Source organism: Mustela lutreola, chromosome 16 (assembly GCF_030435805.1).
Source record: "Mustela lutreola isolate mMusLut2 chromosome 16, mMusLut2.pri, whole genome shotgun sequence".
Taxonomy (NCBI): Eukaryota; Metazoa; Chordata; class Mammalia; order Carnivora; family Mustelidae; genus Mustela; species Mustela lutreola.
Window position 1 is genome coordinate 59,603,271 of NC_081305.1, and position 13,920 is coordinate 59,617,190.

Genomic DNA, 13,920 nt, shown 5'->3' on the forward strand with positions numbered 1-13,920 from the left:
TATATATATATATATTGATGTTGCGGGCAGCATCTGTGTGAAATAACAAAAGAAAATATTGGCACACGATGTCCATGATTCCGTTTCTGAAAAGGCCATGACTAAGACTCCAGAGGGAAAGTCCACAATTCTGACAACTTATGGAAACACACTTATGCAGAAATAAAGATTGGCCTTAAGAGGCGACTGGGTGGCTCAGCTGGTTGGCTTCTGACTCTGGATTTTTGGCTCAGGTCATGATCTCAAGGTCATGAGATTGGGCCCTCCTTCCAGTCCCCTGTTAGGCTCCATGCTGAGTGGGAGTCTGCTTGAGATTCTTTCCCACTGCGCACCCCCAATCCCCACTTGTGCATGCATGTTCTCTCTCTTTCAGATACATAAATCTTATTAAAAAAAAAAAAAGATTGATCACATGTGGTGTTACACATTTTCTAGGGAATGGCATTTAAATAATCATTATAATCATAGCATGTTTGATTAATGGAATCATTTTGAATGAGGAATATTAAATATTTCTCAATTATTTTGGCTACAAAGCCTGCTTGTAGTTAATGAATCAGTTAATAGTTATTGCTAGATGAGCAGGTTTCACGACTGCTCCTGTTCCCTGTACGTAAACATGTTGGGAAATTTTGTCCACCTCGGGGAGAAAGGTGATGGCACATTTACTAAACTGCTTACACAAACCAAATCTTGGGGGGAGAGTCATTTCAGAGGCCAGGTATTTGCATATGTGCTTGAAAAGGGGGAAGTGCATGGAAGCTTATGGAAAACAACAGAAGATCCCTGAAAACAGTCTATGGCATTCAACAGAACCTGCAGATATTAGGAATTCAATTTGAGGTAGCAAGCGGCACCCTTTTAGAAACTGCTCATGGCATTCATAAAGATTTGCAACTCAGAACATAAGCCAAAGGTGCACTTTGAAAATCATCTACTCTTAAATGGTGTTTTAAGTGCAATTATTATTTTGGACAAAATAATGCAGGAATCCAGTGCAATGCCCTTAAAAGCACCAAAGGAAGAAAGGATAACACAAGATCAGTGATAGGTTAAAAATTGCTGAATCTTGGTGGCAAGTATGCTGTTCCCTGTAGGTTTTGTATAGATGAAAATTCCTAACAGTAAAAAGTTTTAAAAATATCTACCACTTGGGGCGCCTGGGTGGCTCAGTGGGTTAAAGCCTCTGCTTTCGGCTCAGGTCAGGATCCCAGGGTCCTGGGATCGAGCCCCGCCTTGGGCTCTCTGCTCAGCGGGGAGCCTGCTTCCTCCTCTCTCTCTGCCTACTTGTGATCTCTGTCTGTCAAATAAATAAATAAAATCTTTTTTAAAAAGTAATAAAAAAATAAAAATATCTACCACCAAACAACCTCAAATTCCTCCCAATCTCTTAAATAATTAATTACTTGGTCACTAAAGTTTAATTACTGGAAAAAAAAAATCCCTGGGTTCCCAGGGAGCTCAGAGTTCATGTTGTATAGCCCCCTGTGGATGTAAGAGCCCTGCCAAAATCCCTAGACCTAGATTGCCATTCTCCCCTTGATTACCTCCTGCAATGGAGAGCTTCCCACCTAATATGTCACAGCCTCCAAAGAAACGTAAAGGTGACCAGAATCAGAATCACATGTACACAGCCACAGACTCACACAGTCACTTACATACAATCTCACACATACACAAACACTCACATGCTAAACTGGCCGGTCTGACAATTCTTCAAGCCTCAGTCTCTGAAACTGTGTACCAATGTGAACACCTCCCAAACCTCTACCTCTCACAAGGGCTTCAGAAAACCCAGCTCCTTCCTTGGCCTGTCTCTGCTCTCCAGGGGCCCTCAGCTCCACCCTGCTCCTGTGTGGCCTGTACCCAACCGAAAGCTCGGGCCAGGAACAGGAGCAGCAGGAAGAAGAATTTGGATACAAAACAGGTCTGAGGAAGTGATGCCTGATGGGAGGGACAGCGATTTGGCAAGAGGGTAACCACGCCTAGGAGAGTTCAGAATGTGTTGTGTGTCCACACTGCCTGGGTGTCTGCTGTCACTGAAAAATTTCACCAAAGTTAAAAGGCCACAGGAGACTTTATTCCATATGGCAGAGTTGCTGGGTAGCTCAGTTGAAAAAGCGTTTGATTTTTTATCTTGGCTCAGGTCTTGGTCTCAGGGTCATGGGTTCAAGTCCCCTGTTGGACTTCATGCTCCATGTGGAGCTACTTAAAGGAACAAAACAAACAAACAAACAAACAAACCCTATGAGAATAGAGGAGAGAGACTGAGCTCACTCCACCAAAACAAGATAGGGGAAGGTTTTTAAGGCCTGGACAGGTAAGTGGCAGGGTGTTAGTGGTTGATGGAAGAGCTGGTCTATGGGATGCATCCAGCACTGACTTATTTCTGAGTTTGCAAGTGTTGTTCTCCGTGATAAGGCCATTTGTTAACTGTCCCTTATTCAAGTTCAGCTCCTACCCTGCCACAGAGCCTGGGACATGGGGGGGCAGGTGGGGAGTGGGGGAGGGATGGGCGCTGCTATCTTCCTCAGCGAGGACTTTTTTTTTTCCTTTAAAGATTTTATTTATTTATTTGACAGACAGGGATCACAAGTAGGCAGAGAGGCAGGCAGAGAGAGAAGGAAGCAGGCTCCCCGCTGAGCAGAGAACCTGATGCAGGGCTCCATCCAAGGACCCTGGGATCATGACCTGAGCCAAAGGCAGAGGCTTTAACCCACTGAGCCACGCAGGTGCCCAGCGAGGACTTTTTAAAGGGATGGCTCCCAGGTCCCTGAGAAAGACATTCCAGGGTTGCAAAACTGCCAAGACGCTGGGAGAAGATTTATCTACATTTCAAAGAGACAGAGAAAGAATATGCAATGCCAACTTTCTTTTTCTTTTCAGCATAACAGCATTCATTGTTTTTGCACCACACCCAGTGCTCCATGCAATCTGTGCCCTCTCTATTACCCACCACCTTGTTCCCCCAACCTCCCACCACCCACCGCCCCTTCAAAGGGAGGTTGGGGGCCTGTAGTCAGGAAGAAAGCTGTGTAAAATTTAGTCATGCTCAGAGGCCATCCTGATCCCTGCTGTTATGTCAACTCTGTCCCATCCACCCGAGGGTCTCTGCATAGACCTGGTGCCCACCCTGTGCAGCATAGGGAGGGGTATGATCCCAGCAGGTCCCAGCAAGCAGCTCCACCAAGGGACCTAAGTGAGGCAGGTCAGGAGATACTGATGGGGTCTCTGCCCCAGCTTCAGCTGCCTGCAGGGCCATCGTCTGCATGTCCCCACTGTCCCGTGTCTGCTGTCCACAAGGATCTGTGTCCTCAGGGGATACCTGGTCTCTCTGCTTGTCTGCCTAGTTCTCTATCTCCTCCGGTGTTTTCTTATTCATTCATTTACTAATCTAATAAACATTCATTAAGGGCATGTTCTGTTCATCAGGGTGCCCCCCCTCATGTCTGGGTTTGTCTGGGCATCTACATTTACATCTGTCCACACTGAGTGTGACTGTCTTTCTGGATCTGTCTAACTGCCTCTCCATCTGTCTGTCTCTGGTTCTCTGTACATTAATTGGTTCATTCGTTCATACATTGCAAACATCCCTGAGTCCTCTGAGGAGTTCTCAGCCCGATGGAGGAGACAGACAGTCTAAGCCAGGGTGACCATGGCTGGGAGACAGGGAGGTGCCTGAGGCTAAGAGTGGGTGGATGAGAGGGGGAGATGGGGATCAGAAGAGGCTTGTAGGAGGAGGTGATGTTTGTGTCTCTGGGTCTGGAAACATGGCCCCAGCACTGGAGGGTGTGTGTGTGTGTGAGTGTTTATGCAGAATGTGTGTTCCAGTAGACATAGAGAAGAGAAATCAAGAAAGCCTGCAAATAACAAATCCCCCCAAATTAAGGGTTATAGCACTCTAGCTCCCTCATCCCTCAGCCCCAGAAATCCAGACCCCAATCCCACTCCCAGCACCGAGGACTTCATCATGGCCCCATCATGATTACCTAGGAGGAGACCAGGAAGGGCGGGGGCGGAGGAATCCTGAGCAGGCTGGAGAGCCGGGATGCCTGGGGCTCAGCAAGGAGAACCAGCCAGAGAGAAATCAGAGCAGGAGGAGCTGTCCTCAGTGTCTCGCGCAGTTCCACAAGCCGGCAATGGGAGTCCCCAGAACTATCCTGCTCTGCCTCTTCGGGGCTGTGTTCTGCCTGACAGGTACCCAGACTTTTGGAGACAGTGTTAAGAAGTGGGGAAGGAGTCAGACACCTAGGTCTGAGGGAGGAAGGACTGGGGCCTGCACTCCTCGGTCTGAGAGAGGAGAGGCTGGGGGCCTGGACCCCTGGGTCTGAGGGAGGAGAGGCTGGGGGTCTTGACTCCTGGGTCTGAGGGAGGAGGGTCTGGGGGCCTGGACCTCGGATCTTGGTGGAGGAGCTGCTTGGATACTATGTCCTTCTCATGTATCTTCTTTTCTGTTCTCCATCAGTCATCTCTTGCCCCCACGGCAGCCTCGCATCCTCCACATGCCTCTGTTTGAGGGTACTTCTGGGGCACCCTGGGGGCCCTTTCCAGAACTGGCAGGGAACTTTGGCCCTCACCCTCAGGCAACGCCTCCTTCAGTTTGGGAAAAGACAGAGTCATACTCATGTCAGGACCGAAGTGTCTCCAGAGAGGAAACTAAGCCTGCGGCCGACCCACTGTGTGTGTGCCCATCCACGGAAGAAAGTCTGATTTCTGTGTGTGTCCGTGTGTTTCTCTGCACCAGATTTCATGTGTGAACAGGTGTTTGAACAAATGCTTCTGGGTCTGTTTTTGTTTGAGTTTTATTTTCTTTTTAAAAGAGACGTGCATTTAATTTTGCATGTCTGTGTCTCTGTGTTTGTCGAACCCTGTGACGGGCAGGCCGGCGTTTGTGTCTGTGCGCATGTGTCTGGCTACTGCAGCGTGTCTGTCTTTCTGCGTCTTGGATCTGTCTGTGGTTTAAAATTGTATGTTTTTGTGTGTCTCGTTTTAGTATCTCTAACTTCACAGGATTGTGGTCTCTGATTTTGTTTGTGTGTCTATGATTCTTTTTTCTTTTAAGATTTTATTTATTCACTTGAGACAGATAGTGAGAGAGAGCGTGAGAGAGGAGAAGGTTAGAGGGAGAAGCAGCCTCCCCAAGGAGAGCAGAGAGCCCGAGGCGGGACTCGATTCCAGGACTCTGGGATCATGACCCGAACTGAAGGCAGAGGCTTCAACCAACGGAGCCACCCAGGCGCCCTATGTTTTTGATTCTTGAGGCCATATTTGTCTCTCTCTGGGTATGACTTCTTGTGTCCCTGGATCTCTGCCTGCTGTTTTCGTTTCTGTATCCACATCCTTCTCTTCCGTTTGGTGTGATCTTGCATGTGTCTTGTGTGTGTGGGGGGGGGTTCCATGGGCGGGTCTGGGTGGTACTTATTTTATGTGTGAATACAGAACTCCACATGCATGCTCGGGATATTTTGTGCATGGGTGTGAGACTGGCATGAACCTGTGTCTATCTTGTTATTCGGGGCTTATGTCAGTGTTTTAAGTATTTCGTGTGAGTGTTGCTGGGGCTGGCTCCGTATGCACGGTGCGAGACTGCACATCCCATTGCCTGTGCTGGAGTCTGATTTCTACCCACGGCCTTTTAGTGCTGCTGGACATCCTGAGTTTAGTTGGGAGAGGGACAGGCAGAGCAGGAGTGAATCACTTCCTCCTTTATTTAATCTTAGTGTGCTTCCTGGAAGAGGGTGGAGATCCTGAACAGCTGGGGGAGGGAAACAGGACTGGCAGGTGCACAGAGGCCATTACTCTGCCAGGAGGTAGACACTGCCATGACCAACCACAGCAGTGGTTGTGAGGTACAGTCATATGGGCTGCCCACCTAGCCTGACTGACGTGAAGGCCTGAATCTTAGTGTGCCTAGTTCTCCAGGCAGCAAGGCCTGGCTCCTCTCAGAACACAGCTGGTGGGATGGCCATTTGTTAGGGGGAGCTCTGGGGGAGTTCCTGGAACAGGCTCCTCTCCCACCCCCCCCACACCCAACAGAGCTCCATTCACCCCACGCACCCTGCTTCTCTCCGCAGCATCCCAGGCCCGACAATGCTACAACTTTCAACACATCTACTTTGGGCCCTTTGACCTCAACGGCATGAAATTCCACAATGTCTCCTGTCCCCATGGATGCTCTGAGGCTGTCTTGTCTCTGGACACTGGTGAGGGACAAGAAGTGGCACTAAAAGGCCAAGGGGTGGAGGCAGAGACAGGGATGAGAGATTAAGGAGGGGGAGGAAGGAGGGGAAGAGCCAAGGGTTTGGGGAGATTAGAGATTAGAGAGGGCAGAGCTGAGGACCGAGAGCGGAGGTCGAGGGAGGGAGGAGGAAGGAGGGGAGAGAGAAAGACCCGGAAGGATGAGGGGTGTCAGATGGGGCAGAAGGAGACAGTGGGTGCCTTGAGGAGGAGACTGGAGGGGAGAACGTGGGGGTGGGGGGCTGGGAAGGGGTTGGTGAGGGGAAAAGGCGTAGGGAGAGGAGGGGAAATGGAGTTTACAGGCCGAGAGAGGAAAGGGAAGGGCAGCAGGGAGAGGGGAGGTGAGCGCCAGACAAGAGCTGAGGAGGAGGGAGAGATTGAAACCTAGAGGGGCGGAGCCTGCAAGTTAGGAGCGGGGGAGGAAGGCTGGGACGGGGCAGCGCAGCAGGCCCCAGTCCCCTCCTGCCCCCAGGGTACCGCGCCTCGGTGACCATGGTGCAGAAGGGCTGCTGGACAGGCCCGCCTACGGGCCGAATGCTGTCCGACGACCACGCGCTGCCGCCAGACTACTCGGTGGTGCGCGGCTGCGTCACTGACTTGTGCAACACCGACCTCATGACCCACGACTCCATCCCCAATCTGAGCCCCGGTGAGCCAGAGGGCAAGGCCCGCGGTGGGTTGAGAGGGCGCCCCCTCCACGCCGGCCAGGGCAGGGCAGGGGCGTGGCCTCCACCGGGCACCTCCTCCCTCGCGCTGGGCTTTCAGCCTTCACCTCAATCAGGCCAGGCCGGCACGCGACGCCGTGCGCAGCCCACAGGACCGACCTACCTCGTAACCATTACCTGAGTGTGCGTCTACGCTCTTTTGCCAGCGCCCAACCCGCCAACTCTCAGCGGCTTGCAGTGCTATGCCTGCTTGGGGATCCACCCGGAGGACTGCACCCCGGAGAAGTCTCGACGGGTCCACTGTCACCAGGACCAAAGCGTCTGCTTCCAGGGCAATGGCAAAATGACTGTTGGTGAGAGGCTGGGAGCAGGGCAGAGCCTGGGCAAAGGGTGTGAAGGGCAGGCCTGAGGGTAGAGGCGCGGGACAGGCCTGACAGGGAGCCATTGCTGTGGTCTGAAGGAGGAAGCGTGGCTGGAGGGAGGAGACATGGCTCTCCTTTGAGGGAGAAGCATGGCCCTGGTCAGAGGAAGGAGGCATGGCTCACGTCTGAGACAGGAGGCAGAGCCCTGGTCTGGAAGGATAAAGGGATGGCCTCCTCTGAAGGAGGAAGCTCTGCCCTGTTCTGAGGGAGGAGGCAGGGTCTAGTCTGAGGAGAGGCAAGTCTGAGGACCCAGTCATGGCCCCCGCCTCTGAGGTGGAGGTTCAGGTACTGCTGCCTCCCTCAGTTCTGACCTCCTCCTCACCGTCCCCCATCTAGGCAATTTCTCAGTCCCTGTGTACATCAGAACCTGCCACCGGCCCTCCTGCACCATCAAGGGCACCTCCAGCCCCTGGACCAACATCGACCTGCAGGGCTCTTGCTGTGAGGGACACCTCTGCAACAGGGACTCTGTGACCCAGTCCTTCAGCACTGCCGCGGCCACTGCCCCTTCCCAGGCAGCCCTCGTCATGGCGCCACTCCTCGTGGTCTCCCTGCTGCTGGGCACTGTGGGAGGACCCCTCACTCCCCTCCCTTAGACAGCTCCTCCAGCCTCTTCCTGAACAGTTTGCTGGGGGTAGGCACGCACCTGCTTCTACAAACGTCAGCCTCTGTAATGTGGCTCACTGGGAAATGGTGTCACCCAAGAGTTGCACTCCTGTCTCTCTCGGCCACCACCACGCCCCCTCTTCCCTACCCCTGCCCTGCCCAAACCTGATCAGCAGGCCTGGGAGAAATTGGGAAAGGTCCCCATCATCCCAGGGTGGGGAGGAACAGCCACATCCTGGCCCACACGAAGGGCCACCCTGACAATGGCTCTTACCGAACACTAGTGACACCCTGGCACCCAACGACCCAGTTTCCTCCCCCTGGAGCCAGCGTGGAGCTACAGTGATGTCTTTATGCGTATCATCACGAGAGAGTTTCGAGAGGCAGCATATCCTCGGAGCTAGGAGCTCAGACTCTGGAGCCAGTCTGCATGGGTTCAAATCCCAGCTCTACCGTCTAGCCTGGGGTGAGTTACTCAACTTCTCTGCACCTGTTTCCTCACCTATAAGGCAGAGGCGATAATAAAACCTACACTAATGACAAGCCCTACCTTGCAGGGGTTGTGTTCAGAATTTAATGACACGACTGTGGACTACCTCGGACACAAGAGCCACCCAGCATGGGCTGGGCTATTATCACAAAGTCCATGAGCAAATGAGAGGTGAAGGCAGGTACTTGCGCCCGTTTATCTAGTGAATGGGCAACCGGGAGTGTGACTCCCAGCCCCATTAGCCGCTAAACAATGCTACTGCCCAAACACACAGCTGTTGATGAATTTGACAGAAAGGCACTTGAGCCGAAGCTGAACCAGGATAAATTCTCCAATCTGTGGAGACTGGAGGAGATGTCCCGGAAGAAGTGATTCCTAAGCCAGCTCTTAAAGGATAAAGAGGTCTTGGCAAAGAGAAGGCGGAGGAAGGGCATTCCAGGAGGAGGAGACAGCCTGGACACAGATCCGGAGGGAGGAAGGAACACAGGGCAGGCAGATGTGTATACATAAACATGGGATCCCACAGTGTGTCCTCTTGTCCCCGTGCTTTACAAGGTCCTTCCACATCCTGTCCCCCACTTGACCCTCCCAATGACCCAGAGAGGCACTCAAGAAAGGGATTTTCATCCCCGTTTGGCAGCCAAATTGCCCAAGACCCAGTCAGAGGCAGTGATTTTCAGAGTAAGTGGCAAAAGCAATCCCCACATCGTCTAATTTCCTTAATGAAAAGGAAGTCGTCTCAGAGATGCTCCTACCTTCCTGTGAGGTCAAGGGGAGACGTGCTCTAGATGTCTACACATCCTAACATAGAAGGAGAAGCTGAATGTCAATATCCATTCATTCATCACATTTACTGAGCACCTACCGCTTGCCAGGCACTGTCCTAGTTTCCAGGCATACAACAGTGAAGGAAACAGGCAAAAGTCCCCACCTTCAAGAAACTGACCTTTTTTTTTTTTTTTTTTTTTTTGAGATTTTATTTATTTATTTATTTGACCGAGGCAGGGAGAGAGAGAGCATAAGCTGGGGGAACTACAGAGGGAGAGGGAGAAGCAGGCTCAGCAGGATCCTGACATGGGACTTGATCCCAGGACCCCGGGATCATGACCTGAACCAAAGGCAGATACTTAACCTACTGACCCACCTGGTTGCCCCAAGAAACTGACCTTTCTAGTGTGGAAGGCAGACTTTGGGTTTTATTACAAATGTGATTTGAAGTCAGTCTGATGTGTCCGCTTGGCTAGGCTCCATCTCTTAGTCACTCAAATGCTAATCTCAGTGTAAGTACGAAGGTATTTTGTAGATGTGGATATTATAGTCCCTGCTCAGGTGACTATGAACAAGGGAGATTATCCAAGATCACCTGGGTGGACCTGGGTCAGCCAGCCAAAAAATGCCTTAAAAGCAGAGCTAAGATTTGCCTGAAAGAGAAATCCACCCGTGGACAGCATCTTCTGCCGGTGCCCGAGAGCTCCAGCCCACCTCTCCTGCCAGCCTGCCCTGTGGATTCTGGACTGGCCTGGCCAGCCCACACAATCACATAAGCCTTGCCATAAATCCTTTATCTTTATATCTCCGGCTAGCTCTGCTTTTCTGGTTGATTCCATTCTGATACAGAATCTATTGGAGAATTTATAGCAGGGAGATGCCACATTTCACATAAATACAGGTCATCTAATAGTATATGTAGACTATATTATTATGTCTTACGTAGTGTGCACATAATGTTATTATACAGATATAATTATATGTATATAATTACATATAATATATAACTTTTTCACTGAAATGTAAAACATAGTAAAATGCGCAATGTGCCATTTTTCCCATGTAAACACCAGTGTAACTTCCACTAGATCAAGATACAGAACATTTCCTGTTCCTGTCCACAAAGCCTTCCCTGTAGCCCTTCACAGGCACTTCTACCAGGAGGGAGCCATTATTCTGACTTCTATCACACATCAATTCTGCCTAATATTGGACGTCATATAAATGGAGTATCATACGGTGTGTCGTCTTGTGTATGTTTTAAAAAGATCCCTGTGTCTGGGAAGCTGGGTGGCTCAGTCAGTTAGGGAGACTGTCTTCAGCCCAGGTCATGATCCCAGGGTCCTGGGATGGAGCCCCGCATCAGGCTCTGTGCTCAGTGGAGAGTCTGCATGAGAGTCTCTCCCTGTCCCTCTGCCCCTCTCCCCATTTGTGTGTGTTCTTGCTTGCTTTCTCTCTAAAATCAACCAATCAATAAAAATTTTTAAAAAAAGAAGTCAGGATACTCAGTGACTGAAAGAGGGGACAAGGGGATTTCTGGGATCTGCTCCCGAGTTTCTTTTCTTTTTTTTTTTTTTTAAGATTTTATTATTTATTTGACAGAGAAGGACATAGTGAGAGAGGGAACACAAGCAGGAAGAGTGGGAGAGGGAAAAGCAGGCTTCCTGCTGAGCAGGGAGCCCAACGCGGGGCTCGATTCCAAGACCCCGGGATCATGACTCGAGCCAAAGGCAGACACTTAATGACTGAGCCACCCAGGGGCCCCTGGTCCTATGTTTCTTGATCCAAGAATTCACCCTGCTCTTTGCTGATGATTTGTGTCCTTTCTCTATGTATATAATTTTCCATAAAAGGTTGAAAAAAGTTTTAAATGCTTTCTTGGTGCAGAAATGGCAAATGAGGGGTGGTGAAGAATAAAATGTACCCCCTTCTGGAAGTTACTTATTTGGTTACAACTGATGAACAAAGGGATAAAGAAGACTTCAGTTAACCATCTCGTGACATGGTAACGTGTTAAATGAAAAGAAGCGCCTGAGTAAATAAGTCTGGGAAATGTGTTGATTGATTGTGACTTACCCAAATGATGTTTAGAATTGTTAGTATCTGCGTTCTGACTGAATGGACTTAAATTTGCGCATCCTTCATTCGGCCTATCCCTTCATGTACATCTGTGTTCTTGATCTGTGGTCATCTAACCCTTTTCAACTACTCACCCAACAACTAATTATTGTTATTTCCTAATTGCAGTGCAGAAATAGCTGGTCTTTTTTTTTTTAAGATTTTATTTATTTATTTGACAGAGATCACAAGTAGGCAGAGCAGCAGGCGGTGGGGGTGGGTGGGTGGGGGAAGCTGACTCCCCACTGAGCAGAGAGCCTGATGCGGGGCTCTATCCCAGGACCCTGAGATCATGACCCGAGCCGAAGGCAGAGGCCCAACCCACTGAGCCACCCAGGCGCCCCCAGAAATAGCTGGTATCGATGAGAAGGAAAAGGCAGTGGAGACATAGTATGGACGCTATTGACAAAATTTTCTTTTATGAACGTCAAGACCACCCCACTGTGAATCTTTATATGAAATAATAAAGGGAAAGAAGAGACAAGATTCAAAGAAGTTAGTAGATAGATGATAGATAGACAGATGGAAAGATAAGAAAGGAAGAGAGGGAGGGATGGAGGGGAAAACAAATGAAGAAGAAAACATGCGTATCCATAGTTCACATTTTTGTAACTGGTCACAAGGCCATAGTTGATATGTAGGATTTCCTTTTTTTGTTACTCATTCCAAGTTTCCTTTGCCCTCAGCTGGAGAGTGTCCTTAAACTAGGCAGGTGACCCAAACACACATTCCTGAAAGGTCTAAATCCTTAGTGATCCTGTTTTTCTTTTCTTTCCTCCCCGCCCCCACTATTGGACATGGAATCTCGAAGAAGTGTCCCTGAGAATGCTTTGGGTTCCAGACTTGCCTACTGGTTCTGTGGCATGAGGAGTCCAAAATGCGCAGGTGGCAGTCTCTCCTTCAATTTAGAGGAACCACTGCTGTGTCCTCTAGTGGAAATATTCTTTCCTTGGGAACAAAGACCTCCAAACAAGCAGAGCTCAAGGTCATGGGAACAGGAAATAAAAATTCTGCAAGTGGGCAGTAGGTGTAACAGTGAGAGGAAACCCTCCCCTGCCACCCTTTGATACCCAGACCCATGTGTTCCGGCTGTGGGGAGACAGCCCTGTAAAATGCTCATCACCTCAAAGTTTATCCTGTATCCTATAAGACGGAGCCTCATCCTTTCAGGGTGTTGACTCCCAGGGGGCAACAATGACTCAGTCACCCCACTGGTTTCTCAGTCCAGCTTCTTTTAGGTGATGGGATATGAGGTGAGACCAGTGATATCCATGGGCATGAGCCCATTGCCACACTTCATTCACTGTACAAAGAGATCCCTGGTCAAAAGCAACACTGTGTGCAACACTCAGGGTAGGGGAAGACATTCTGCAGTCCTCGGGAGGGAGTTTATATAAGGTGGGAGAAGAAAAGAGAGCCCTTAATCCTCCAAGTGTCCACTTACACAGAGATGACCACTTCAGACACGGGTCTTGGAACTGAAGCTGAAAGGTAGTAAAGGAACAGCATCAATTCACGAAACCTAGACTGAAACACATCATTCATCATGGCCCTCTCTACAGGGGCCATAGAGATGACTCCCAGGCCTGGAGGAGCTCCGAATCTGAGGCAAGGGAGGTAGGTCCACTCCCAGACAGCCACAAGCCTGTGGCGGAGGGATCCGCATGTACAAAAGGAGACAGAGTTGGAGAGGGATGTAATGAAGCTGGTGCCAGAGAGAGAAGAACCTGATGGCAGGTCTTGAAGCAAGCCATAGGGACAGAGAAGGGAAGAGCATTCCAGGGAGAGGGACTAGCAAGTTCAAAGACAGAGAACACAGAAGTAGAAGTAATCTCAGGAAAGAATCCACAAACATTTGTGATTCATTCTTCTGTGCTGGGCAATCCTGGTGACTCCTACCCTTGAGGACTTCTTGGTCTGGTGGGGGATGCAGGCTACCAGCCAGATGGCCATAAGTCCCCAGATAGATCAGGGATCTTGGGCTGGAAGGGCTAACGGGTAAAGAAGGAACTTCTGATTGAGGGTTGAGGCAATGAAACATCAGGGTGTCTTCACAGAGGATCGAACCTGTGCTGGGTCCTGAAGGATGAGTAGAAGGTCATCATGTGGACAAAGTGGGGGACAACATCCAAGCAGAGGGACAAGCCCATGCCAAGGCCTCAGGAAATGTGTGTTACATTGTGAGAAGATAGTGGGACAAAGGCAGGAGCAAGTAAGATACAGAGAGACCTGCAGGGAGGGACAGTCAGCAAACATTCATAATCTATTCTGAGCTGGATCATACCAGGGACCCAGTAATGAGTCAGGTTCAACCCTGCCTCCCTGGTGTGGAAGAAGATAATGAAAAACCCAGAGGCTCATGAGTGGTAAAGCAGGAGGTGTGAGGGTCTAAGGGAACTCCAAAGGGGAAGACCAGGGAAGGCTATGGACAGGAATTAATCTCTGAGCAGATATCTCAGTAACTAACAGTAACTGACAAAGCAGCAGGGGGAAAAGCATTCAAGGAGGAAGGGACAGCACTCACAAAGACTTGGTTTGTGTATACAGTGTGAGGAACGAGGATGAGGTGAAAGGGGTGGCAGGGTCCCTGAAGGACCTGGAATGTCAGGTGAAG

At 50.0% G+C, this 13,920-nt stretch overlaps 1 protein-coding gene across 1 annotated transcript; it reads left to right on the forward strand.

Annotated features, from left to right (window-relative positions):
* The first annotated feature begins 4,072 nt into the window (after nucleotides 1–4,072).
* On the forward strand, nucleotides 4,073–11,124 carry LYPD5 (LY6/PLAUR domain containing 5). The gene is made up of 5 exons (XM_059153268.1): nucleotides 4,073–4,197; nucleotides 6,075–6,203; nucleotides 6,710–6,886; nucleotides 7,109–7,255; nucleotides 7,661–11,124. The coding sequence occupies exons 1-5, from the start codon at nucleotides 4,140–4,142 to the stop codon at nucleotides 7,918–7,920; spliced, it is 771 nt and encodes a 256-aa protein (XP_059009251.1). The 5' UTR covers nucleotides 4,073–4,139; the 3' UTR covers nucleotides 7,921–11,124.
* Nucleotides 11,125–13,920: the final 2,796 nt, after the last annotated feature.

What these genes read in the sequence shown, in the direction of transcription:
- LYPD5 (XM_059153268.1), top strand. Translation starts at nt 4,140, where the DNA reads ATGGGAGTCCCCAGAACTATCCTGCTCTGCCTCTTCGGGGCTGTGTTC. An exon ending in TGTCTTGTCTCTGGACACTG is followed by an intron (nt 6,204 to 6,709) that starts GTGAGGGACAAG and finishes TCCTGCCCCCAG; the next exon opens with GGTACCGCGCCTCGGTGACC. An exon ending in CAATGGCAAAATGACTGTTG is followed by an intron (nt 7,256 to 7,660) that starts GTGAGAGGCTGG and finishes TCCCCCATCTAG; the next exon opens with GCAATTTCTCAGTCCCTGTG.